Here is a 24,166-nt window from a genome sequence, read left to right as displayed (position 1 = left end):
AACGCTACCTCTTCTTTAACTCTACCTTATTAGAGCTTGCATTCCCGTCCTTTCCTCTACCCTCCCTGACCCTGCGCAAGGTGGATTCTAAACCCTGACACACATCGGGAACCGGAATTACGGCTCCGAACCAACAGACTGCGGCCCTTTGCTCCGCAACTGCGCCGCCTTCCAGGAATTCCGCGCACGCCCAGTCACACACCTAGTTTACCCTCCGCCCACCCGCGCCTTCTTAGGTTCACTCAGGGCGGGCCGAGGTTTGTGATGTCACCCGAGTGCTTCCGGGTCGCGAGCGGGTTTTCTTCCTGGAAAGTGTCCCTTCAGTTTCCAGTGGAGCTGGAGCTACGGTGAGGGGACGGGGAGACCGGAGGGAGGGAGAGAGGTGTCGGCGTCTGCTGAGGTGGGAGGCCTGGCGGGCGGTGGCGGGGCTCCAGCCGAGGACTTGGGCTGCCTCCTGGACGTCGCTTCGGCAAAAGCCGCGCGCGGTTTCCCAGGGAACTGGAGGCTTCCAAAGGCTACTCGCGAGGAGGGAGAGTTTTTCTTCCCTCGGGTGGGAGCGGGGAAAGGGCCGCTCTACGAAACGGGCAGGCGATTCAAGACGAGAAACTAGCCCCGATTCAGCCAATTACCTGGGTCACGTTCGTTAGTTCCATTGAAACATATGGGCATAGCTGCCAACTTTTCCCTTTTCTTGCGAGGAATCCTATTCGGAATAAGGGATTTTCCAAGAAATCTCAACTTTAATGGAGTGGCAGACAAAAATGTTTGAATACATAGAATTGGCGAAATTGATTTTATAAGATTCGGAGCCAAAAAGAAGCAAAGTTCGGAAAGGATTGGAGTAAATTTGTTGAATGTATACGGAGTAATTGTAAGAATTTAAAAACTGTAGCAGGGTTAATGTAAATCTTGTGATGTGGATGGAATGTAAATAAGAAATTGTAAGAAAAGATTTGAGACATGAAAACCGTTGAAGGGATGGAAGGAAGTCCGGGCACAATAAGGCACAGGGTAAATAAGAAGACATACAAATTTTTGAATGTAAGAGTATTTATTTTATTGGTTGTTGTTACAAAAAAAAGCAATAAAAAGTATCTGGGGGTGGGGAACAGAATAAGGGATTTTCCCTTTAAAAAAGGGAAACGTTGACAGCTATGCATATGGGGCTTGGGAGTCTCTCTTCGCTTCATTTTGCTTTCAGTGGGATCGGAAGTGCGGCTGGCGTGGCCTGGATCCAGCCTGACTTGTATGAAATTGCAAGGAGAGATGTGCTTTCAGAGAAGGTGGCGGTGGGCACGCCATACATCTAGTGCCAGATTTACGTACCAGCTAAACAAGCTATAGCTTAGGGCCCCACTCTCTTGGGGGCCCCCAAAAAAATTAAAGGGGGAAAAACCTGCATGTACATTTCCAAAATAGAAGATAAAAAACAAATAAAATAAAACCTACATACAGCAACAGTGTTTTGTGTTATGTATGGACCTATTAGGTCCATAAATTACCATATAGTATATATTCAACACACAAAAACAGTGACAATTTGTTGTTGACAAAGGACAGCTGGACATATAAAGGGCCCCATTACCTTCAGTAGCTTAGGGCCTCATCAATCCTAAATCCAGCCCTGGTCTGGATCTAGCCTGATGTGTACGAAATTGGGAGGAGTCATGTGCTTTCAAAGAAAGTGGCGGTCTAAAGCAGCAACACCTACCCACCCCAAGAAAAAGAACATCAGGGGCTGTAGTTTTTTACCCCTCAGAGAGCTACAGTTCCCAGATTCTTTAAGGAGCAAGTGCTTTAGATATATGCAGCTAGTCAGATTAATGGGCGGGAAAACACGTCATTGGCTGTGAGTTATGGTGGGTATATGGCACCTAAATGCTTGGTGGAAGCATAGCTCTGTTTGACTTCTGGATTCTGGGATTCAGTGTGGGAGGGTTGCTGCCTGCATGCCCTTGCTTATGGGCTTCTAGGAAATGCCTGGTTGGCTACTATGAAAAACAAGATAATGGACTAGATGTACCTTTGGTTTCTTCCGGCAGGGCTTGTCTTGTGTTTTTATGAGGGACTGTTGTAACATGCAGTTGTAATTCTGCCTTTATCCTCACCTGTCTTTCCCCCCGTCAGCTCATAACCTTAGGTTTGACAAGTTTTAACACTTCACATTATCAAGGAATAGTTACAGCTTTGGTCCCCAGAACAATAACAATAGATTTGCCTATAAATTTTGGCATAATACTAATAGTTGGATACTGCTCTTAAATAGCACATGCTTTCCCTTTCTCTCTTGCATTAGGGATGTTTGGTTTAATGTGTTGTCTGAACCCAGGCTCATATTTTGTCTCGCTCCAGATGAACCATGAGAAGAATATGTTGTGCTGCGCTCAGGTCTTTCTTGTGGGCTTCGCATAGGCATCTGGTCGGTTACTGTGAAAACAGGACTAGATGGCCTCATCCAGCAGGCTCTTCTTACGAATTGTAAACCAAGAACAAGATTACAGCTCATCCTTTGTCTGAATGAGAGAAACTATGAGCTTAGGTTCCTATAACATGCTTAACCCTCAGCAGTAAAAGACTTGAGGCCACAATCTCCTCTCCAAGAGTTCGCACGCTCATGTGTTTGCATTAAGCAATAGTTTGGCTTACCATTCGTGCAAACTTAGTTCTGCATCGCTTTCAGAATATTGCAGCTCTTAGTGGAAAAGCACCCTTCCCCTTGAAGTTGAAATGAAATCTTATATGCAAATTTATGTGGTAGGTGATATCTAACAGTATCTTGTCATAAGCAATGGGGTAGGTGGAGCTATTCCTGTACAAACATTGCTCTGAATCAGAGCTGACTAAAGAATCTTTCAGAGTGATTCTTAAGCCCAAATAGAACCAATAAATAGGTGTTTTATTTTGGAATACTTAAGACTTATATGGAAGATTAGGTAGACACTTCTGACCACTTTTCCTAGATGCTGTTTGTTCATAGTATTGTGGTGTTGTTTTTTTATCTTCTTGCAGATTTTCCCACTAACCAATGTCAGGAAATGGTGATGGCACCATTCCAAGTCCCTCTGTGGGATCTCTGTCAGAGATTGAGGTCCTGCCAGATCAGCCAAAGTATGTGTGCTCATTGTCCGCTGAACTTGTTGCCAAGGCACGTGAAGAGCTGCAGGAAAAACCTGAGTGGCGGCTTCGAGATGTTCAAGCCCTCAGAGACATGGTGTGCAAAGACTATCCTAACCTGGGAACATGTTTAGATGACGCTTTCTTGCTCAGGTTCCTTAGAGCCCGGAAGTTTGATTATGATCGGGCACTTCAGCTCCTTGTGAACTATCACTGCTGTAGGAGGAGTTGGCCTGAGGTTTTTACTAACCTGAAACCGTCTGCTATAAAGCCTGCCTTAGAGTCTGGTTTTGTCACTGTGCTTTCTCACTTAGATACTGAAGGACGCCATGTTGTTTGCATTCGCCCAGGTATTTTTTTTAATACTTCTCCCCCCTGCCTTTGGTTAACTGTTTAGGATTGCTTCTTGTGACTTGCTACCAAATTCGTATTTTAAAAAAAGATATAAATATTTCATTTGATGCTTATGCTTTCTTTCCCCTATTACTAATATTACTGCATAATCCAGTGAAATGCAGTTAATGACTTGAGAACTGTATCATTAATTCACGTACTTCAGGGAGTTCAGTTTTCAGAACACATTTTTTAATCTGTAATTTCTGTATGAGGAGATGGGATGTTGTTGTTGTTATTCGTTGTACTTATATAATTTCTAGAGGACTAAAATCCTACATTTCCTTTTGTTCCTTCCTGGCTTTCCATAAATATTTACTTTTTCTTCTTGTTACACCAGTCTTTTAAAGTAACACTTTAAATTGTTACTTAAATCTGAATTGTACATAGGAGACAGAATATGTTTTCAATGCTAATATAGTATGTTGTAACATAATATATGAGCTAACAAAAACAAACATCCTCAGTACATACATATAGTATTTTCAGGCATATATTATCATTGAGGAAATCACCAAAAATATTTCAAATTACAGTTGTGAGCTAAAACACTGGTGCAGACATATCTTTGAAAGAAACTCGATTTTGAGTAGCCTGCCTTAAACAGACCATAAAGGAGTATGATATTTTTGATCTCTAGTGGAATGGTTTGGACAGTGTACTGCTGAAGAAAGTAGCTGGGATTTATTTGTCCCTGATTGGTTACTCTACTGCTGTTATGTTTTGGGTCCAGTTCATTGACGTAGGAGAAAAGATGTGGTGACGACAGTTTTATGGATTGAGGCTGACAATTTGGCCTCTTAGTAATTTAAACCTCCAGTCATCTTGTGCTGACCTTTGGCCAACACCATGCATGGTGACAGCCCAGATAGAGAAAGACAGGCAACCAATTTTGGAACTCCCAGCCTGTTGAGATCAAGCAGGTGCCTTCACTGTGCTCTTTTAAAAGGTAAAGGTAAAGGTACCCCTGCCCGTACGGGCCAGTCTTGACAGACTCTGGGGTTGTGCGCCCATCTCACTTAAGAGGCCAGGGGCCAGCGCTGTCCGGAGACACTTCCGGGTCACGTGGCCAGCGTGACAAAGCTGCATCTGGCGAGCCAGCGCAGCACACGGAAACGCCGTTTACCTTCCCACTGGTAAGCGGTCCCTATTTATCTACTTGCACCTGGGGGTGCTTTCGAACTGCTAGGTTGGCAGGCGCTGGGACCGAGCAATGGGAGCGCACCCCGCCGCGGGGATTCGAACCGCCGACCTTTCGATCGGCAAGCCCTAGGCGCTGAGGCTTTTACCCACAGCGCCACCCGCATCCCGGGTGCCTGCAAAAAAGCATTCTTGTTTTGATAAACCTAGCCAGGTGAAATAATTTTAATCTGTTTAAGTATTTTAACTTTTGTATGTTTTAAATTATTGTTGTGAATTCTTCTTGATTTTATTGATTTATCTTTTTGTAAACTGTTTTGACGTTTTTTGGGTTTTTTTACACACAAGCTGTGTATAAACTTTATGCAATAAACAAATGATATAAATAATAAAATGTCCTACCCCCCTGCCTCATGGCTCAAACTCACCTTTCTCCTTTAGTATTGAGAGGCATATAATTAGATATCAACAAAAGTTAGTAGTGGGTATATATATATATTAAGTTTGTCTTATTACTTGCTCCAGTATCTATATTCACTCAGTATTAGATTTTTATTTTAAAATTGTTTGCATGGAATTTGAGAAATCAAAAAATACCATTAATGGTAATTAGGTGGGTGGGAGAGAGATGAAATCATGAGGATACACAAACATAAATATTTTATTATCGCATGGTGTTTTGAAACACAGTTCTTTAAGAGAGGCACTTAAAAAAGCGCAAAGTTTTGTTCTTGAGGCTGCTGTATAACCAACTGAATAATCAACAACTGTATTTTGAAATAGGTTGGAGCATTAAAATCTTTATTGTTACACATCCTTGAGATTTTGTTCTACCCATACTGTTCTACCTTTTCCCATACTGAATAATACATCATTTCCCCCCAAGGAAAATGAACATCACCTGTCCTTAAATATACGCCCTGCTTTGCTCCAGAAGTCCAAGCACAAAGCATATGAAAAGATCAGCTTCTTGAAGCATCTGCGGGTTTTATTTAATGAAGAACTAATGTGAATTAGGACAGAGACTGTTAAAGGATGACTAACCATTATAAGACAAATAGAAAATTCAGTTTTGAAATGTACTGTTGGTTTATTCAGCTTTGCAACTTATCATCTCTGTCTTATAACCATAGACAGATGGATCCCAAGTAACTACCCAATTACTGAAAATATTCGTGCCATATACTTAACATTAGAAAAGCTCATTCAGTCTGAAGAGACCCAGGTGAATGGAATTGTTATCCTTGCAGACTACAAAGGAGTCAGCTTGTCTAAGGCATCTCATTTTGGTCCATTTATAGGCAAAAAAGTGATCGGAATTCTTCAGGTAAGATCTGAATCTATAAAGGGGAAAAAATAATTATATAACCAACAAATGTTAAAAGCCATTTCACTTGACACAGGTGCTTATGGAAATGGGTGGGTTTCAACAAAGGAGTGGAATATCTTTGTGAGCATAGTTTAGCTTTGAAACAGTCTTCATTTTCAATTGAAAGAAACCTGGATTTTAATTATAAGAGATCCTTATGAAGGTTCGAGTAATCGGTATCTTCTCTTAAAATATTATATTTCACCTTGGATAAGACGTGTGTGTACTTTAAAGTGTTATCTTGTGGTGGTAAGAATGAACAGCACACATTCGTTCTATAATCTTCACAAGTATATATAAAAATAAAAAAATTGAATCTTCACAAATGTGCCTGCTGCCTACAGATCTTCTGTAAGGAGCTACTTTTGTTCCATTGTGAGTTCATACATCAGTAAATTAAATGTGTGTTTTTGAAAACTGGTAAAAGCTATTCATAAAGTAACCAGTATTTATAAACCTGACTCGTATTGTTGTTGTTTTTAGGATGGCTTTCCTATTAGAATAAAAGCTGTCAATATTATAAATGAACCTCGAATATTCAAGGGAATTTTTGCCATCATCAAACCCTTTCTGAAAGAGAAAATAGCAAATCGGGTAAGTGGCTATTTTTATTTATTCATTCATTTAAGGCATTTTAATCTTGCTTGTCAGCTGAAAATGCTGCCAGAGCAGCTTACATAACATCAGTAAACACAAGACAACTCTTGCCCCAAAGGCCTACAGTCCAAAAGACGCAACGAAAGTGGCTAATGTTGCAGACAGGCTGTTGTTCATTCATAGAGGTCAGACTAGCAAGTTGCATATATCTGTAGTGTAATTGTGACCAATGGAATTCTACTTGGCATAGCTGGAAGGGGCCTCCTCTTATCTTCTCCCACCTTGCACAGCTTACAATGGCAGAGGAGTAGTGGCTGTTGCAACCAGGTGGGTAAAGGTAAAGGTACCCCTGACTGTTAGGTCCAGTCGTGGACGACTCTGGGGTTACGCACCAGAGAAACACCATTTACCTTCCCACCGGAGCAGTACCTATTTATCTACTTGCACTTTGACGGGCTTTCAAACTGCTAGGTGGGCAGGAGCAGGGACTGAGCAACGGGAGCTCAATATGGTAAATTTGTTTCCTGCCATTCACCAGCAGGCCCCAGGGTGGGTCACAATTTAATATTAGGATCAGCCTGGTCTCTTGTTGCCACAGTTATTTGGATACACAATGTGAATTATACTCTGAATTTCTTGAAATTGAGGTATCACATTATTATTTCAAGAATACTATATCAGAGTGTTACATTATTATTTCAAGAATACTGAACCTGTGTTGTTGAAACTCCTGGGTTTTTCTTTTTCAGTTTTTTCTTCATGGGTCAGACTTGAGCTCTCTTCACCACAACCTTCCACCATGGATTCTACCTGAAGAATATGGGGGCACTGCAGGGAAACTGGATATCTCTGCCTGGAATGAGCTGCTGCTGGCCTCAGAGGATGACTTCCTGTATGATGCTTCTCTTCTGGCTCCCTCCACTGACTCTTCTCCTCTCGACCCATTATTGACTGGGGAGATTGATGAGAAGCAATGTGATGACTCTTTGCGAAGCTTGAAAACACAACTCTATTCCTGCTATTAACATAGCAGTTAAAGCTTCCAAAAGGTCACCTTCCTGTTTACAAAGGGATTTTGAACTCTGCCTTGTTCTTAGGTAGACTGTAGCCTAGGGGTAGAGACAGCTGAGGGAGGCACTTTACATTGGAACCAAAGCCAATTAAAAAGGGGAAGCTATGGAGCAAGGTGAAGTTCTACCGCAATCCAGGAGAAGGGTGCAGTTTTGAGGCACCGTAAACGTTGTGGTTTCTTGACCCTTTGCAAACAGCCGCATCCCCTACGATTAAATGTGTCATGTGACTTAAGGAACGTTGCTAATGCCAAGGTTTTAAGCACAATTATTTGGAAGTAAGTTGCTCTGAAATGAATGAGACCTGCTTCCAAATGAGCAAGTTGAGGGTCAAAGTGCTAGACTTTCTCAGGCTGAAAAGAGCTAAAATGGCCAACAGTTTTGACAAAGCAGAAGCATCATAATGCATTATACAGTACTGACTTTCCCTAGAGAAGAAATAATATTGGTTGTGTGATATAATGGTAGCTGTTTTACGGCAGGCTAGTTTCTAGGAGTAAATGTTGGGCTGCCATTCTGATACACTTTGGTTTGACATGCTCTGATTATCGCTATCATTATTCAGTTATTTCCACATATAAGCATATTCTCTTCTCTTGTAGGGGGTGTGTTGCCACTGAGATGCAAACCTTAGACTTGAATCTTGCAGACAGGGTTTGCAAATGCAGTGGGTATCATTAAAACCACTGAAATCAATGAAAGCACATGTTCACTCTGCCTAATAGAAAGCATTAAAGAATCTGTACACCGTTTTTATGCCCATACTTGAATTTGTACCAGGACCAACTGAAAGGGACAGGTAATTCTGCTTATTAGCTTAGCTGCCAGTTAATACCCTGCCTTAGTTATAGAATTCTATTACCATAGGTCTTGGGGGGTGTAATACAGAAACTGTCATAGTTGTAGATGTCTGTCCAGCAAAGCAAGGATGCTTGTTTAGACGTGTTTATTTCTGAGTCTCTGTAAACCAAATGGACAGGGTATTTTACAAGCACAATTTCTGTTTTGTAAGTGTAACTATTTTCCGTTCAGTGTGTGTGTGTGGAGGGGGGGATGTTATCAGTTGGACCTCAGTGCTAAATTGGCTTCCTTTTGTCCGTCCTTCATGGTTCTCCTTGTTAATGTGCATTAGTGCTTTATGTCTTCCTTTTATTCGTGGCTTATCTCATGTGTGTTTGGTCTTGGAGTTATGTACACAACCTCCTCCTCTTTCATAGTCTTGAGTTGTAGATTAACTTAGATATTTGTGACATCCAGCACTTCAGCCTGAAACCTTTGTGGAGATTGAATTGACTGCTGTTTCATGTTTAGAGGGAGGCAGGTCAACACTTATTACCACCTCATCTTTTAGCACTTTCAACTAGATGGTTGGAGCTATTTGCAGAGGCTTTTACTTAGTGCCAACTACAGACCAGAAACTGGTGCTTATTGTAAATATAAGGTTTTCAGCTGGTGGACTTTTTGTATTGTCAGTGCCAAACTTGTATTTCCCCTCATATTAAAAAAAAAAAAGCATAACCATCTGCCTCTGTATTGCCAAAAGGTGAAGCAATTTTGGCAATTTTGATTATACTATGTGGTATGTTATCAAAATAGGCCATCATAGGCATTTGAAACAAGTTTTATTATTATTACTCAAAGCTTTTTACAAGTGTTCTGAAATGGATATACTAGGTGTAAATATTTCTTCTGGCAGTCACAGGTAGCTCCTGTGCATGTAAGAAGTGTGAAAACACGTGATACTGAATGATGAAGTTCATTATTGTGGAGAAAAAGATCTAAACTCATCTTTTAATTTAAACTGTCCCTCTAAATTTGGGGCAAATTAAACAGCTAGCATAGTGTTACAGAAGTTAAAGTTCAGGTATTATGTTTATACTAATGCACTAATTTTTCAAGTAGAGATATTAGCAGCTAATATATCTAATGTATCCTCGACCTTTATTTAAGAAATTATTTGGTCGTATTGAAACAGTACCAGGCCTTAAGAAAGAGACATTGGTAACCTACCACAACTGTCAAATTGCCTTTAAGTCTAACAGAAAATGAAAGATACTTGAATTTATACAGTGGGCTTGACAGGCACTATTAAAATTTTTGAGGTTTTTTCCAGAATAGTAGTTGAGGTGCTTTATTTCTACTGTTCCGTCAGTCAGTTTTGGTATTTTGCTAAGTAAATTGTTTCAGTATTTGTTTTGCCTTTTGCTGTATGTAGAAGTCAGGTGTTTGGTTACAGTAGACACCTGTGAGAATTTATTTTTATATTGCATTTTATAAAAGGAATAGTTTAATTGTAACTTTATGCATGAGTGGATATTAAACCATCTACCTTAAGACAGCCTCATTATTTCAAGACAATATTTGACAATACAATTAACACAATGGGATCTGACTGCCTTCTGAAGCCATCAAGGTATGTGAAAGGGGGGATTGGATTAATTTTTTTAAAAGCAGCTCAGGGAGAGAACAACTGATCTTCCATTCTGTGGTGCTCATTACCCCAATTTCCAGACATGAATTCTCTGAACTGTGGTTTGAAAAGATATACAGGATTTTTCATACCTCTGCCCAAAATAAAGAGACACTGAACAGGTAATTTTAATCAAACATGTTTATAGTGCAAATGCCAAGATTGACAAAACGATGCACTGGCTTTTACTCACATCGCAAATATTAGACAAAAAAGCACTTCAAATTATTTTAATATAATTTAATTAAAGCATAGTAGATACTTCATTTGGAATTAACTGACAAATACTAAAGTTCAGTAGAACTTTTCTATAAAATTGGTCTTCTACAGTGATCCAAAAATTGATGATTTGAACTTCCCATACTACATAGCATGCTGCTCCATTGAGAAAAACAGATTCTGTATGTTAAAACGCCATTAAACATGTTTTCTTGAAGTGGAATGTACACCTGCAGTATGGCTTTCACTTCCATATACTGAAGCATTAGAATAACTTTAAAATATATTACTTTAAGCTCAAGCAATTTTTCTTTCAACTCGGTTGTTTACACTACTGGCTTTTTTACGGTATCAAACAGCACAGCTGTAGTAGACTAATGGTAAAGCTAGCTTTCATTTAAACATATCAAAATGTACAGAGCTTAGATTTTTGCATCAAGCATTATACAAGTTAGCAGCTTTCTATTCATCTGTATATGTTGCAGGAGAGATGGCTGGAGCCTTGGCTCCAAGAAGCGATACAGACCATTTGGCTTTCAGCAGAGAGGAACTTCATGTTTCTATGCTTTCAGAGAAATTATCGTTTAATTGAAGTCCCGATTAGGAAGGACAAGAGGTGCCACTAAGGTCCAGAGATAGAGGAGGAGACAAACCCAGCTGGAGGAGATCTTCACCCAGACAGCTGGCCACTTGCTTGTCAGAGTTTTGAATTCGGCATCAGGGCTGTGGAATGAATAAATGGTAAAAATGAATTAAGCCATAACTTAAAGCCTAATTTATTCATGCAAGAAACTAGGGCTTAGGGTGACTAACATGAGCATTGTAACCATGTCTACTCAGAAGTAAGTCCCATGAAAGCAACGGTTTCTTCCTGTCAGTGCCCAAGCGGGCTAGCAGTTGACAAGATGTCATGCAGTTTGAAGCATAAGAGAACTATCTAGCTTAATGAGTTAATAGTCAGAGCTAGAATATCACAGTGGCTTAACAGGAAAAACAAAAAGAGATTCAGCTGTATGACAAGATATGTCATACAGACTGAAGCAGGTACTATGCCACTACCTTGATTTCAAACTTAATTTGGCTATGTGCATATCTATTGTACACTCAGGAATTGTAGAGACAGTGTTTCTTTTAATTACAACAATCAGCAAGGCTGGGAAATGAGACTACTAATATACTTCATTAGATACTTATGAATTCATTACATTCAGATAACTATCTTGAACTATGAACTATAAAAGGGGCTCAGATACACCAAGTACCTATCCTACTTTATTATAGAGATGCAAGTCCTACAATTTTGATACACAACTAGAAGCAGCATATCAAAGCACACGTTATGAGCTGGAAGCTTCTGGCTTTACTCACAGGGTGACTTTAGGTAAGCCACACACACACATGGAAGTAACTGACTTTCATTATAAAGCTGTCGCAAGATTACAGAGAATGCATGTAAACCTCTCGGCATTAAAGCAGTCAAAGAATACCATTATTCAGTAATTGTGGAAGATCAGATAGTTTCCCTTGCATCTCTAGGCAAGGCTGGGAAAGACAATCTGAAAGCCTGGCAAGATGCTACCAGTCAGTGTGCACAATACTGAGCAACATGGACTAATGTCCAACTTGGTATAAGGCAGACTCCTAGGTTCCCATTTTTTAAGAAAGTAAATTTAAAAATAGTAGTTAATATTTGAGATGATTATGATAACCTCACTGTACTTGTCAGCAACAATATTATACTATCTGATTAAATCTCCGCAAACTATTCTTACCTGTACCAATTAGTAAGAGTCATCATGATATACAAGGAGGCAAGGAACAGCATGAAGTGGAAGAAGGCATAACTGTACTGGACACCATCCTTTTCATTATCCGGTACCCGGCGAATTTCTCCATCTTCTCCATCACTACCAGTTCCGGTAGTATCATCCAAAATGACGCTGTCACTTGTCGACAGAGTCAGTTTGTTCACTTGACTGTTGTTGGAAGATCGGATACTGCAAAACAGTTCAAGGAAGAGGGTGTTAAATGTTTCAGATTGAATAAGAAAGTTGAAATCTACCAGTAAATTGTTTAGCCTTATTCAAAGTGCCCAAGAACACCTGAGTCTGTAAGTATGTAATGCAATTCTACCACAGATGCTAAGTAGACCTGGCTATGTAAGCTGATTGGAAATGAGACCGCTGGAAAACATATAATCTGCTTTCAACTCTGGGAGGAGGAATGAATTACAAGTGTAAAAAATACATTAAAAATCCTTAGAACGGGTGGGAAAACTGTGGCCCTTTAGAAATGGATGGACTACAACTCCCAACTTTCTTGACCACCAGCCATGCTGGGAAGAGATAAAAATTCATGGAATTCCGTTACAGTTGAAGTCTAGCTCAAATACTTTATTAATGGCATAAGATACCCTACTGCTCCAACAATTTGATGAAATGCGCCTAACTTTATGTTCAGTTAATGTTTACCTTGATTCAAAACACAGCAGCCACCTGTTCATTACGCCTAAACCTAAGATGCGATTCTCAAGAATCTGCCTGAAGTTTTGAAACTACAGAGATCAAATGTTACCTGGAATACAAGAGACAAAGTACGAAGACTGTAAGTCCAACAACGCTCTGTGCATCCCACCACTGCAGCTTTTGTGGTCCAGGTGTAGGAACAACAGGTACAATAGCAGTTACATTTGCTGGGATGGAAGTAGGAGCAGCAATCTGGCTGATGATGTTCAGAAGACTTGGGTTACAGATGCGTTCTGGAAAATAAATTCCACAGATTTATAAAATAGTGCTCACTCTCAGGAGAGTTTATAGCCTAGTAATAAACCCAGAATCTCTTTGCCTCTCATAGTGAAAATGCTCTATAAAAAACTTGGAATTTGATCTAATTCTTCCCCCATCATGAACTCACAAAGTATATATGATTTCCAGATGTGAAGTAGCCGGACAAGAGATTATTTATTGCCTTCATACTTAACCAAACTGTGCATCTCTTAGAAGCCTGCAGGGTTCCAATTCCTAATACACTCAAAGATTCAGTATATTTTTATTCCTTCGTGTCTCCACTACCATTATTGTTTTGAAGGCACAATTATCTGCACTTATGAAAGCTTACCAGGCTCATTGGACATGGCTGACCAAGTGAGGTACATCGTGTAGAGAGTAATGATAGAAGACTGGAGAAGGCCAGAACGAGGCTGGTGTTCCTGTTTGAGACAAGCAAATTTTATATAACTGAACTGTACCTGAACCATGTAGATCGCTTTTTTGTTTAACTCCATGTTGGTTAGCCTTGACTGGAAAGATTTCACTTTCACTACAACTTAAGGCTTCTGTACAGAGGGGAATATGAAGCATGAGTAGAGGCACAAGAACTACTTGGGGAACTGATGAGAAATATTTCAGTTTCCATGGGCAAGAGTTACTTTTCTCATGCCACCCCTACCCACATATATTATTTCATGTCTTTTAGTACAGCCTCCAGACTATTCTTTCAATATCCAAAACTGTTTCTTGCAAGCAACTCTTCTATGAATGACTATGCAATCTTGCTAGTTGTGTTCCCCAGCCCTCGAATAAAATGTCTGCTGTCATGTTGCGTCTCAATGCAATCAGCTAAACATTATACTGATCCTCAACTAGTTGTAGTTCAGTGGCACCAAAACAGTACATTACATGACCACCATTCCCTCCAGCAATATCAGCAAGTGTTATACAGCTTTACCAAAGGGTTTATAGTCTGTTTTGCTCCACACACTCACCTACTCCTCCTGAGTGTTTGCAAGATAAAAACCACATCTAACTAAGGATATTTATACAAGCCCGAATAAGTCATCCTAACCTATATCCCTCAGAATAATCCAATGGAGAATTCATCATACCTGGACTTTTGGAAGGACTGATATGATTGACACAGCAATGCAGACAAGCATATTAAAACTGATGAAAAACTTGTTCTCAGTACAGGCATCAGGTTTTGTGTAGAAGACATAGAAGAGCACAACGGCAATAAAGGACAGGGTGTAGAAAAGGCCAGTACATGCCAACAGAGCTAAAGGAAAAGCACATTTCAACGTTCAATTGTTAAATTACAATGCAGTTTTTCAAAAGATTATCAGAACACCGATTAAGACTCTGTTTCAAATAGGAAAATATTATCCCTCTCCTCCATGGGGAATACTGACATTCCGCAGGGCTTGCATAATAGAATACCACAAATTAGTTATAAAGCATTTTCTTAGCTTATATGGCTGCCTTCACAATTATTTACTAATAAACACATTTAGTATTCAAAAGTGCTATACAATCACACCAACATCTCACGTATTTCCTCCGTAATGAAAGAAGAGCAGCTACCTGGTTTGCTCAGAGGCAAGCAAGACGTTGGCAAAGTTAAGATTTAAATGACATATCCTTCATTCCGAATGTCACAACTTCTTATGCAACACCCAACACACACCTTGCTACAGTGATAGCATTTAAGCAACAATGTTTAGCAGATGTTGTGTGGATCCCATTTCTTTCACTGGGCCCAAACTTCTTTTATCAACAATGCTGACACGCTGGCCAATAAACACAGAGTTTCATACTAAACTTCTTGCCTCTTGCTGATTTTTGCTACTCACTAGTTAAATGGCACTTACCAGCATACCAGCATTTTGAGTTTCCTTCTTCCATTCGTTCAACCCAGGATTCATTCCAGGAGTGCGCAAAATCAACAAGCAGTACCAGCTGGATTAAAATGAAGCAGAAGGCGCCACAAGTGCCAATAGCAAACAATGCTAGAAAGAAAAGGAGAATGTTATAATCAACCTCTTAACTTTTGACAACCTCTGGCTAAATATATTTAAAGGAAGTTATAGAGCCTTTGGGTGGAATTCAGCATCTTGCTATGATGAATGTTTCCTCCCCACAAGCATTTCAGCTTACCAGACAGAACCATCCCCACTTTCTGTCCTCTGTACACTATTCTTGGTGTTCTCCTGACCCACCCCTACTCCGAGTCACTTTTGGGTAACGGGTACACAGGGCAAAAGGAGGAAAGTCCTGTTGTGTAAACTTTGGCTTACAGAGCTCATTAGGTGAATCCAGCCCTTTATCTGCTAAGTGAGTGGGCAAACGTATATGCTCCTAAAAACTTTTGCATTTAATAAGCTCCAGCTCTTCATGAACCCAATTCTTTTAAAAAGAACAGTTCAGTAAAATACGAGCTGTCACCATAGTTGCGACTACTCTAAGGAATTCATATGTCACCCGCCCCCCGAGGCATGAGCACAACTGAATCAACGCTTAATAAGACACTTTATTGAATACCAAATGCTTCACTTAATAGCAACAGCTAAGGGAAATTCTATTTCCTCATCCATCAATGCTTGCCTGTTGTGAAAGGTCCTTCTGGAATGTAAAATGCTCCAACCATGATGCCAACAATGGCAGCTATTTTGAAGAACCAAAACCTGTTTTTTAAAAAACAGAACACTGATTAGAATAATTTCTCTTAAGCTAACAAAGTCAAGCACCTTTAAGGGATGTGCCAAAGTATTATAAAGATAGGTGGTCACGTATATGCCTGCATAGTTACTTGGGTTGCAATCTTAATCTCACTTAGCTAAAAGGAAGCCCCATGTCTACTTCAAGATATTCATGACATATTGTCTTTTTAGACACTGTACGTTTCACCTGCTCCTGGTAAATAACCCCCTGGTGATCCCTTCCTAGAGACCCTAACCTAGGGGTGAGAGCATGGTCCCAGATCTCCACCAAGGCCTGCCTGCTCCATCTCACAGGAGAATGGGGAAGCACCCAGGAGCCAAGGACTGATGAGCCTCAAATGGAAGTGTTAGGTTAACATCTCAAAGGGAAGCCCCATCAAAGCTGCCCACTTAATGCCTAGTATCCAGTGAACATAAAGCCCACCGTGCCCCACAAATGCTAGAATATATTTAACTGGATTTGCTGTTAGTCTATGAGTATCTTTTTTTTAAAGTAGAAGCTACTGGTTATACCTCTGTTTTGCCTCACGGGGGCACTAGCTCCCACTCAGTAAAACATGAACCTATTTACTTGGCCATTTTCTGTGCTTATGAGTTTAATGCTCTGGGCAGAGGAAAGAAGAGACCAGTCCACATTCCCAACCTACCCATTATGTACAGAAGCCCTTGGATCTTTACTTGATTTCACTTGTATCATGATTAGCGAGAAGAGAAAGAAAAACACCGCCATGGCAAAACTGACTCGGTAGACTGCTCTGTAGCCAACCAATTCTTCACAGTGAACCACCTTATCACAAAATCCAGGCACCTGAAAGAAGAGAGCAACAAATCCCAAGATTTTTCTCAGCTGAAGCAGACCTTGAAGGCACCTTACAAAATAATAACAACACACCATTTTACTGAACTTCTGGCATATGCTTCCATTGCTCAACAAGATTTGAAATGCTGATGAAAAATGAAAGCTGATGTTCTCTTTGCACTACCAAACGGGTGGCCCACTTTATAGTATTTTGGGGCTTCATAAAGCCCACAAACTACACATAAATCACCCTGTGTTATGGCAAACAGACTAGAAGTTTCATAACCCCTCAGGAGGTTCTAGACTCTCCATTGAAGGTTTTAAAGCAGAGGTTGGATGTCCATCAGTCATGGATGCTTTAGTTGGGATTCCTGCATTGCAAGGGGTTGGACTAGGTGACCGTTCCAACTCGTATGATTTTAATGCAGTGACATAACACAAACTCATCTTTAAATGAACACAATAAAGCAGGATCAGCTGAAGGCCCCAGGGCCCCCAACCACCAACATGCAAAAGAGGTACACACCTAAGCAGGGAAAGACTACTATTGCAGCAAACCAGAGAATCCTAGTGAAATAGCATTTGAAGAGAGAGATTGCATAAGGCAGCTGACTGAAGCTTAGCAAAATAAATCTAAAGATCTTCAGCTTATACATGGAACATTCTTCCAATATTAGCTGAGGTAAGACACTGGAATATGAGTCCAGTCAAACAATCCACTTGCCCTTCCCTTCTTACAGCAAGAGCCTAATGAAAATACTATCATCTTGTATTTCAGTCTCTGTTGCATGCCATATGATATGTAGGTGAATCTGTGCACCGTGACTTGTGTTACAAACACAGTCACAAAAAGTCTCAGTACCTTTTTAAGCTGCATTTCCATTCCTGGTGCCAGCATGATACAAGCAACAATAGTACTTAGTAGAAGCAAGAAGGCATAAATAAGCCGAGTCACAGTAGAGTTCTTGCTGTTGGGACAACAGCGACACAGCAAACATGATGCACCACTGCACAGACATGGTATCTGTAGAATGGAAATGGAAATGAAAATATTATCTTAAGTGTTAACTCTTACATACAAAGTACATACTGTGTATAGAGTCACATGAATATAAAAGGTAAAGGACCCCTGGACAGTTAAGCCCAGTTAAAGGCGACTATGAGGTTGTGGCCCTCATCTCGCTTTCAGGCCCAGAGAGCCGGTGTTTGACCACAGACAGCTTTCCGGGTCATGTGGCTAGCATGACAAAACCGCTTCTGGCGCAACGGAAACGCCACTTACCTTCCCACCACAGTGGTACCTATTTATATAATTGCACTGCAAGGTTGGCAGGAGCTGGGACAGGGTAGCTCACCCTGTCATGGGGATTCGAACAGCTGATTTTCCAATCAGCAAGTCCAAGAGGTTTGGTGGTTTAGACCACAGAGCCACCTGCGTCCCACTAAATCTATCAATCTACCACCACCATGAACCTATCGCCACCTTATAAACCAGTATAGTTAGTTTTTAGAAAGAGAATATGGTTTAGCACTGTGTCCAAATTGTGTACGTAAAATAATCATAAACCACAACATGTTCCTTAATGGCTGACAGATTTTCAGAATGGTTTGTGCTATTTCTCTACGGATAAACCATTCTCTAAATTTAAAATGGCTTTTCAAACTGTAGCTTTGTCAGATAGCATTGTAGTTGGGGAACCAGCCAGAGCTAAAAAATGGTGCCCTTTGCTACTGACCCCATTTGCACACTGGATCAAGGACCATCCCTAACTAGATGATTTGTAGAAAATTATTAGAGCCATACAAAAATAAAATTGAAATATATTAAAATATTCTATAACAAGTCATATATCTGGGCAGTCACAAGAAAATAAAGAAAACTCAAACTGGTTCATCCACAAACAAGCACTTTAAGCCTCGTGTTTCATAAAAAGAGCAGTCAATGTCTGGCAGCCTTTTTGGCTGATTTAAGAGGAAAAAAGCAACCGCTAGTTCCAATTGAAATCGTTGATTATAGTTTATCCATCTTGTTTTATTCTTGAATGTGCTGCTTAACGTATATTTTATTGCTAATTCTACTCCTGGTGGAAAGTTGGCTGGAAATAAGCAAAGGCAGACCAGTGAACCATGCAGATACACTATGGGTTGCTACCTGAACAGATGAGCGCCTTCGTCTTACAGCAGCTTTTGAATAAACTTATTTCTGGTGGCATGTTATCAGTTCTCACAGGTACACTGGAATACCCCAGCAGCCACTTTAAGAATCAATGAAGTGGATGCTGTAAAACTATTGTATTGCATGTTTATTGTTAGTTGCACATGCCCATGACTCATGCCTCAGGTTCATGCACACACACTGCACACTCCATTTACTCATGCCTGAAAACAAAGGAACACAATACCTTGCACATATGCACATAACTCTCTCTTGATAGGGACTAACTCCAAACTACTACTGGAAAAAGAAAAATAGGCAACTCAAACTGCTGGTGGTGAGGGTAACTCATTTCTACACTACTCTGAGAGGTCATGGAAACGCTGAGGAATATCTCCATACAACTTTCTGTTCTTTCAAGCGCAAGGAACTGCTTTGCAAATTGATGTCATCATTTCAGTGAATTACGAAACGTTTGATAACTTGGCAGCACAAAAAAGCTTACTTTTATGTAATAAAAAGTCTTAATATTTGGATGCACTTTGGAGGGCGTTATAGCTGCTAATGTTAAGCTTCATGCCCTTTCTGATGACAAGAAATATGAAACCATCCTTTGTTCAATTGGCTATGACAGCTCTCCCTTATTTAAAGAGATGTTGCCTATTTACCATCACTTAATCTGAATTAAGCTTGCTTATTCTAAATGCCTCAGTGCTACTGCAGATGAGCACACATTCTGTATTCTGAACATACCACGGTTGTGCTTGTAGAGATCCTAGTTTCAAAAAAAATATTTTTTAATAAAAATTTTGGGTGATCTACTAAGCCCATCCAAAACAGCCAAATGGGGCCAGACCAAGAAAGTTGATAAAAAAGGACAGTCACCTAATACTGGATTTGTAATACCTGCTTACACAGGAAAAAGCTCATGGATAAATGTTAGCTGTCAACGTGCTGAGAAGGCTATGACTCAGCCAGCACTTCCTGGATTAGGAACTAACATCATTCCTAGAGATGAAATCACAGGTCTTGGGGAAGAGAGGAAAGAGAACCACAGTCCAAATGAACTCTCCTTCCCTGCCATAAAGACAAACAGTAGGCAAAAATAATTTTAAAAAACACAGCCCCCCCCAAAAAAATCTGATGTTTAGTACAGCGACCACTTCCAGAATTATTCTTTTTAAAGCTATAGATAAGAAATATTAAACATATGCCAAAAAAGCAATTCTAAAGTATCCCACAAAAAACCACTGCCATATTACAAGAGTGAAGATCCAAATACCCCATCCTGTTTCCGATTTGATGTTAACCTGCCATTACTAGTTTTCATTCATTTTTGTAATACTGGGGAAGCCCAGTATTGCAAAACGCCCTGGATCCTGTGATCATCATCTGAGGCCTTTTTTCACCACAAGAGTTCTAGAGGTGGCAATATAAGAATAGGATGGCTCCCCCCTCCCTTTATGGAATACTCTCTGAAGGGAGGCTTGTCTGGCGCCTTCACGATATCTTTAGGCTGACCAACATTCTACATGGCCTTATAAATGTGTTGGTGGGAGGGGGAAGTGTTACTGGTTTGTTTTTTTTATTATTATGTATTTTGTGTGCTGAACTTTGTATCTTTATGTTGCAAACCACCATCTTTGGAGGAAGAGTGGTATACAAATCCAAATAAATAAATAAACCTGAAGTGAAGAAAGGAACGATTATACAAACGAAACTGGATCGGCCTAACAGGGAGAAATGAAAGCATATCTACACAGAAGCAAGACTCAGTGAGCTTGAGTGGGGCTTAAAGGTAAAGGGACCCCTGACCATTAGGTCCAGTCGCGTACGACTCTGGGGTTGCGGCGCTCATCTTGCTTTATTGGCCGAGGGAGCTGGCGTTTGTCCACAGACAACTTCCAGGTCATGTGGCCAGCATGTCTAAGCCGCTTCTGCGGAACCAGAGCAGCACACGGAAACGCCGTTCACCTTCCCGCTGGAGTGGTACCTATTTATCTACTTGCACCTTGACGTGCTTTCGAACTGCTAGGTTGGCAGGAGCAGGGACCGAGCAACGGGACCTCACCCCGTCGTGGGGATTCGAACCGCCGAAAGGTCGGCAAGTCCTAGGCTCTGTGGTTTAACCCACAGCGCCACCCGCATCCCTTTGGAGAAAGAGTGGTATACAAATTCAAATAAATAAATCTGAAGCGAAGAAAGGCACGATTATACAAACGAAACTGGATCGGCCTGGTTCGGGCGAAACGAAAGCATATCTACACAGAAGCAAGCGTCGGTGAGCTTGAGTGGGCTTACTCGCGAGTAAAACGGGCATCGGAATGTGGCATCAAGGTCCGTTTAGGTCCAGCAGCCATCAGGCAAGGGCTCTTGCGAGGCCCCAAACCTGGACAACGAGTTATTTGTCGCGGTATTTATAGAGATATAGTGCTCCTAGACATGGAGGTTTCGCTTTGAACCCCAGAGCCGCAAAAGACACCTGGGAACGTCTGTCGAGGCCGCCCCCTCAGCCTCTGTGGGAAACGGCGGCAACCCTGACACCCACTGGAGGTCGGAAACAGGGGATGGGGAACGACGCGGCCTACTTCCCTCAGTCCGGAAGCCGCCTCCCAGCGGGGCCTACCCGACCTTCTCCCCTCAGGTACTTACCCAGCTGGCCAAGGAACAAACCCCTAGCACGGCCCCCATGGCGGCAACGCAGCCCCTCCGCTCTCTGCTTTCCCCCGCGTGGACGCTTCCGCCTCACTCCGTCGCCTTCCTCTCCGGGCCTGGTGCCGCCTCAGCCGCTTCTGCCGCCGCCGTTGTTGTTGGCTCTGTGGTCGCCGCCGCCACCCTTCCGGGCCGCGCTGATTGGCCGGGCGCCGCAGGCCCGATCATCGGGGGGTGGGGTCTGAGCAGCCGACCAATGGAGAGGCGAGGCCCAGCCTGTCGCGAGGCCGGAAAAGGGGAAAAAACAAAAACAGAAAAGAAAAAACAAGAGAGGAGGGATGTGCAGCAGGGTTGACGGTGACGCAGTGACCATGAGCGACGCTGATTGGCTATAAGGTTTTTAAAGGACAAGCGTTTATTGTCAGCGGTTGGCCTATTAGAGATCTTGGTCTCTTCGAGGGGGTGGGACGGAGGAGAAGGGTCTTTCCCCCCTCGCCTGTCTTCAATGGGATTAGCCGTCGTTGGTGCGAACGGTTGCCTTGGCAACAGCCTCTTTAGAGCTTGGTTGATGGATGGGCTGCGCCTGAAGGATGGCGTTACCCGGGACCAGGCAGTTATTTTGTCATCTGCCTTGCTTTCCAGGCTGTTGCAGAAATTTATGTATAGGTGGGGGGGGGGGTTGCCCCACCAGCAGATATCATGCACATGCAGCCCACTATAAAAATCAGCACAATCACTTTTGTGATTTTTGTGATTTGTCCCCACAATACACTTCATCACAGTTTCTATTCAAAGTATCTATTCAATCACAGTATCTATTCAAAGGGCCTTTGCTGCACAATACCAAATGTAAGAATTCACTGATAAATGTATCTATGTACTGGCTCAGAAATTCATATAGACATGTGAGCTCGGCTACTCAGCAGCCCCTCTGCCTGAGTGATAATTTCTGGCATCCTGATACCTGAGTGCCAGACAGGTAGCCATTCCAGAAATAACAAACCAAGATGAAGACAAAAGGGTGTGATTAACTTGGCTGGGAAACAGGGAAATGTAAATATCTCTTTTGTTACACTTGATGGGTGCTTGGTGGAGGGCAAGGAGAACCCTGGGGCAGGCAAGGATTAAGGCTTTCTGGGAGATGATCTATAATGAAATGAAAAAGGTATTTAAATATACCTTCCTGAAGAAACCAGAGGCCTTTCTCCTGGGCATAGTCGGCCAATTGGTGCCAAAGAAGGACAGAACTTTCTTTATGTACGCAACAACAGCAGCAAGAATACTGATTGCAAAGTATTGGAAGACACAAGATTTACCCACCCTGGAAGAGTGGCAGATGAAGGTGATGGACTATATGGAACTGGCGGAAATGACTGGCAGAATCTGAGACCTGGGAGAAGAGTTGGTGGAAGAAGATTGGAAGAAATTTAAAGATTATCTGCAGAAAGATTGTAAAATTAATGAATGTTAAAATGATGTTGGATTGAAAATAAGTGGTATTAACAATAAAATTAATAAGAATATGTAAAAATGAATAGATATTAGACGAAATTATAGAGCTACAAAATGTTAAGAAATAGAGTGAAGGTAAAGGAAAGAGGGTAAGGATTTGCTGATTTGATTATGTAAACGGGAATACAAAAAGTGGAGGTGTGAGGAGGTCAAAGAAACAAGTTAATGAGTTTAAAGTTATGAAAATTGGCATTGTTTTTAATTTTTTCTTATTCTTTTTTGTTCTTTGAATGTAGTTTTTTTATTACTATCTTTGTAAGTTGTATTTTTTTTAATATATCTCTATTCTTACTTTTTTGATGTATCTTTTTCTTTTTTCATGTGCTTTTGTATTTATGTTTTTTGTAAAATTTAATAAATATTTTATATATATATATATAAAGAGAGAACCCTGGGGCAGGGTCCAGGATGCTCAGATTACTGCCACCAGACCTCTCCTTTCAAGATGTAACCATGATGTAGTTTGGGGGGGATGTAATATGGGGATTAGGAGCTAATAGAGTTTGGGTGCTCTTTTGTTCGGGGCTTCCATCTTGTTCCACCTTGTGGCAGGTGGGAGTCCTGTCATGATAGTCTTCAATAAAGACCAAGCCTACTGGCTGCTGTTTTGCTCTGGTATTCCTGGCTGGTGCCTTGTTTTTTGTCCAATGGAGCCCTCAGATTTCTCTGTTAACAAGGCTTAATGTTATTTCTGCAGTTTCTCCTTAGCTTCAGCCAGTGTTGCTCAAAAGCAAAGTAAAATTTTAATCTGGAAAACCAAATAAATAAAATTTAAAATACATAGATAGATAAAAAGTTACTTTCACATTTCTGCTCACTTGTAATGCGACGCCCGGTGGCTTGTTCCCCTGGAGGTACAGAAACCTTTGAACTGATCTCCGCCCAAAGTGTGTCCAAAATTTGTTAACAACTTTTATGATATAAAAGTGTGTTTGTGTTGTCAAATGTTTCATAAGCCACTAAAATAGTGGCCTCAATTTGCAAGCAGTTTGTTAAGATATTTCATGCTGGTCTCTGGCAACAGTTTTCCTTTTTGGATTTCCCACAGAAATGGTAAATCCGGATTAAATCTGGTTGGAGAAGTTTGGGCTAGCAAAATGTGTGGGTGCTGCATAAACAAACAAACAAACAAACAAACACCTTTGCATGCAGGAACAGTGGCAATTCCATAATAAACATTCA

The 24,166-nt window shown here is 41.1% G+C and overlaps 2 protein-coding genes across 6 annotated transcripts; one reads left to right on the top strand and one right to left on the bottom strand.

The window, feature by feature from the left end:
- Positions 1–227: 227 nt before the first annotated feature.
- Positions 228–8,777, top strand: TTPAL (alpha tocopherol transfer protein like). 3 transcript variants are annotated; one of them, XM_053394126.1, is made up of 5 exons: positions 228–347; positions 3,010–3,464; positions 5,781–5,974; positions 6,500–6,610; positions 7,363–8,777. In XM_053394126.1, exons 2-5 carry the CDS (start codon positions 3,026–3,028, stop codon positions 7,636–7,638), a joined length of 1,020 nt encoding a protein of 339 aa, XP_053250101.1. In that variant the 5' UTR covers positions 228–347; positions 3,010–3,025; the 3' UTR covers positions 7,639–8,777. The 3 variants fall into 3 exon arrangements, with proteins under 3 accessions (XP_053250101.1, XP_053250103.1, XP_053250102.1); XM_053394128.1 differs by lacking the exon at positions 228–347 and adding an exon at positions 640–1,011; XM_053394127.1 differs by lacking the exon at positions 228–347 and adding an exon at positions 640–1,041.
- Positions 8,778–10,276: 1,499 nt separating this feature from the next.
- SERINC3 (serine incorporator 3) lies at positions 10,277–21,648 on the bottom strand. Of its 3 annotated transcripts, none has more exons than XM_053394125.1 (11): positions 21,473–21,642; positions 19,068–19,117; positions 17,528–17,689; positions 16,514–16,674; positions 15,751–15,830; positions 15,018–15,155; positions 14,256–14,425; positions 13,490–13,580; positions 12,947–13,130; positions 12,145–12,369; positions 10,277–11,095 (listed from the first exon to the last, which is right to left on the bottom strand). In XM_053394125.1, the coding sequence occupies exons 2-11, from the start codon at positions 19,074–19,076 to the stop codon at positions 10,957–10,959; spliced, it is 1,359 nt and encodes a 452-aa protein (XP_053250100.1). In that variant the 5' UTR covers positions 19,077–19,117; positions 21,473–21,642; the 3' UTR covers positions 10,277–10,956. The 3 variants fall into 3 exon arrangements, with proteins under 3 accessions (XP_053250100.1, XP_053250099.1, XP_053250098.1); XM_053394124.1 differs by having other exon boundaries at positions 19,068–19,120; positions 21,473–21,641; XM_053394123.1 differs by lacking the exon at positions 19,068–19,117 and having other exon boundaries at positions 21,473–21,648.
- Between the last annotated feature and the right edge of the window lie 2,518 nt (positions 21,649–24,166).

This window comes from Podarcis raffonei, chromosome 6, assembly GCF_027172205.1.
Source record: "Podarcis raffonei isolate rPodRaf1 chromosome 6, rPodRaf1.pri, whole genome shotgun sequence".
NCBI classification, from domain to species: Eukaryota; Metazoa; Chordata; class Lepidosauria; order Squamata; family Lacertidae; genus Podarcis; species Podarcis raffonei.
The sequence above is the reverse complement of the archived record's forward strand: the minus strand, read 5'-3'. Positions and strand labels throughout refer to the sequence as shown.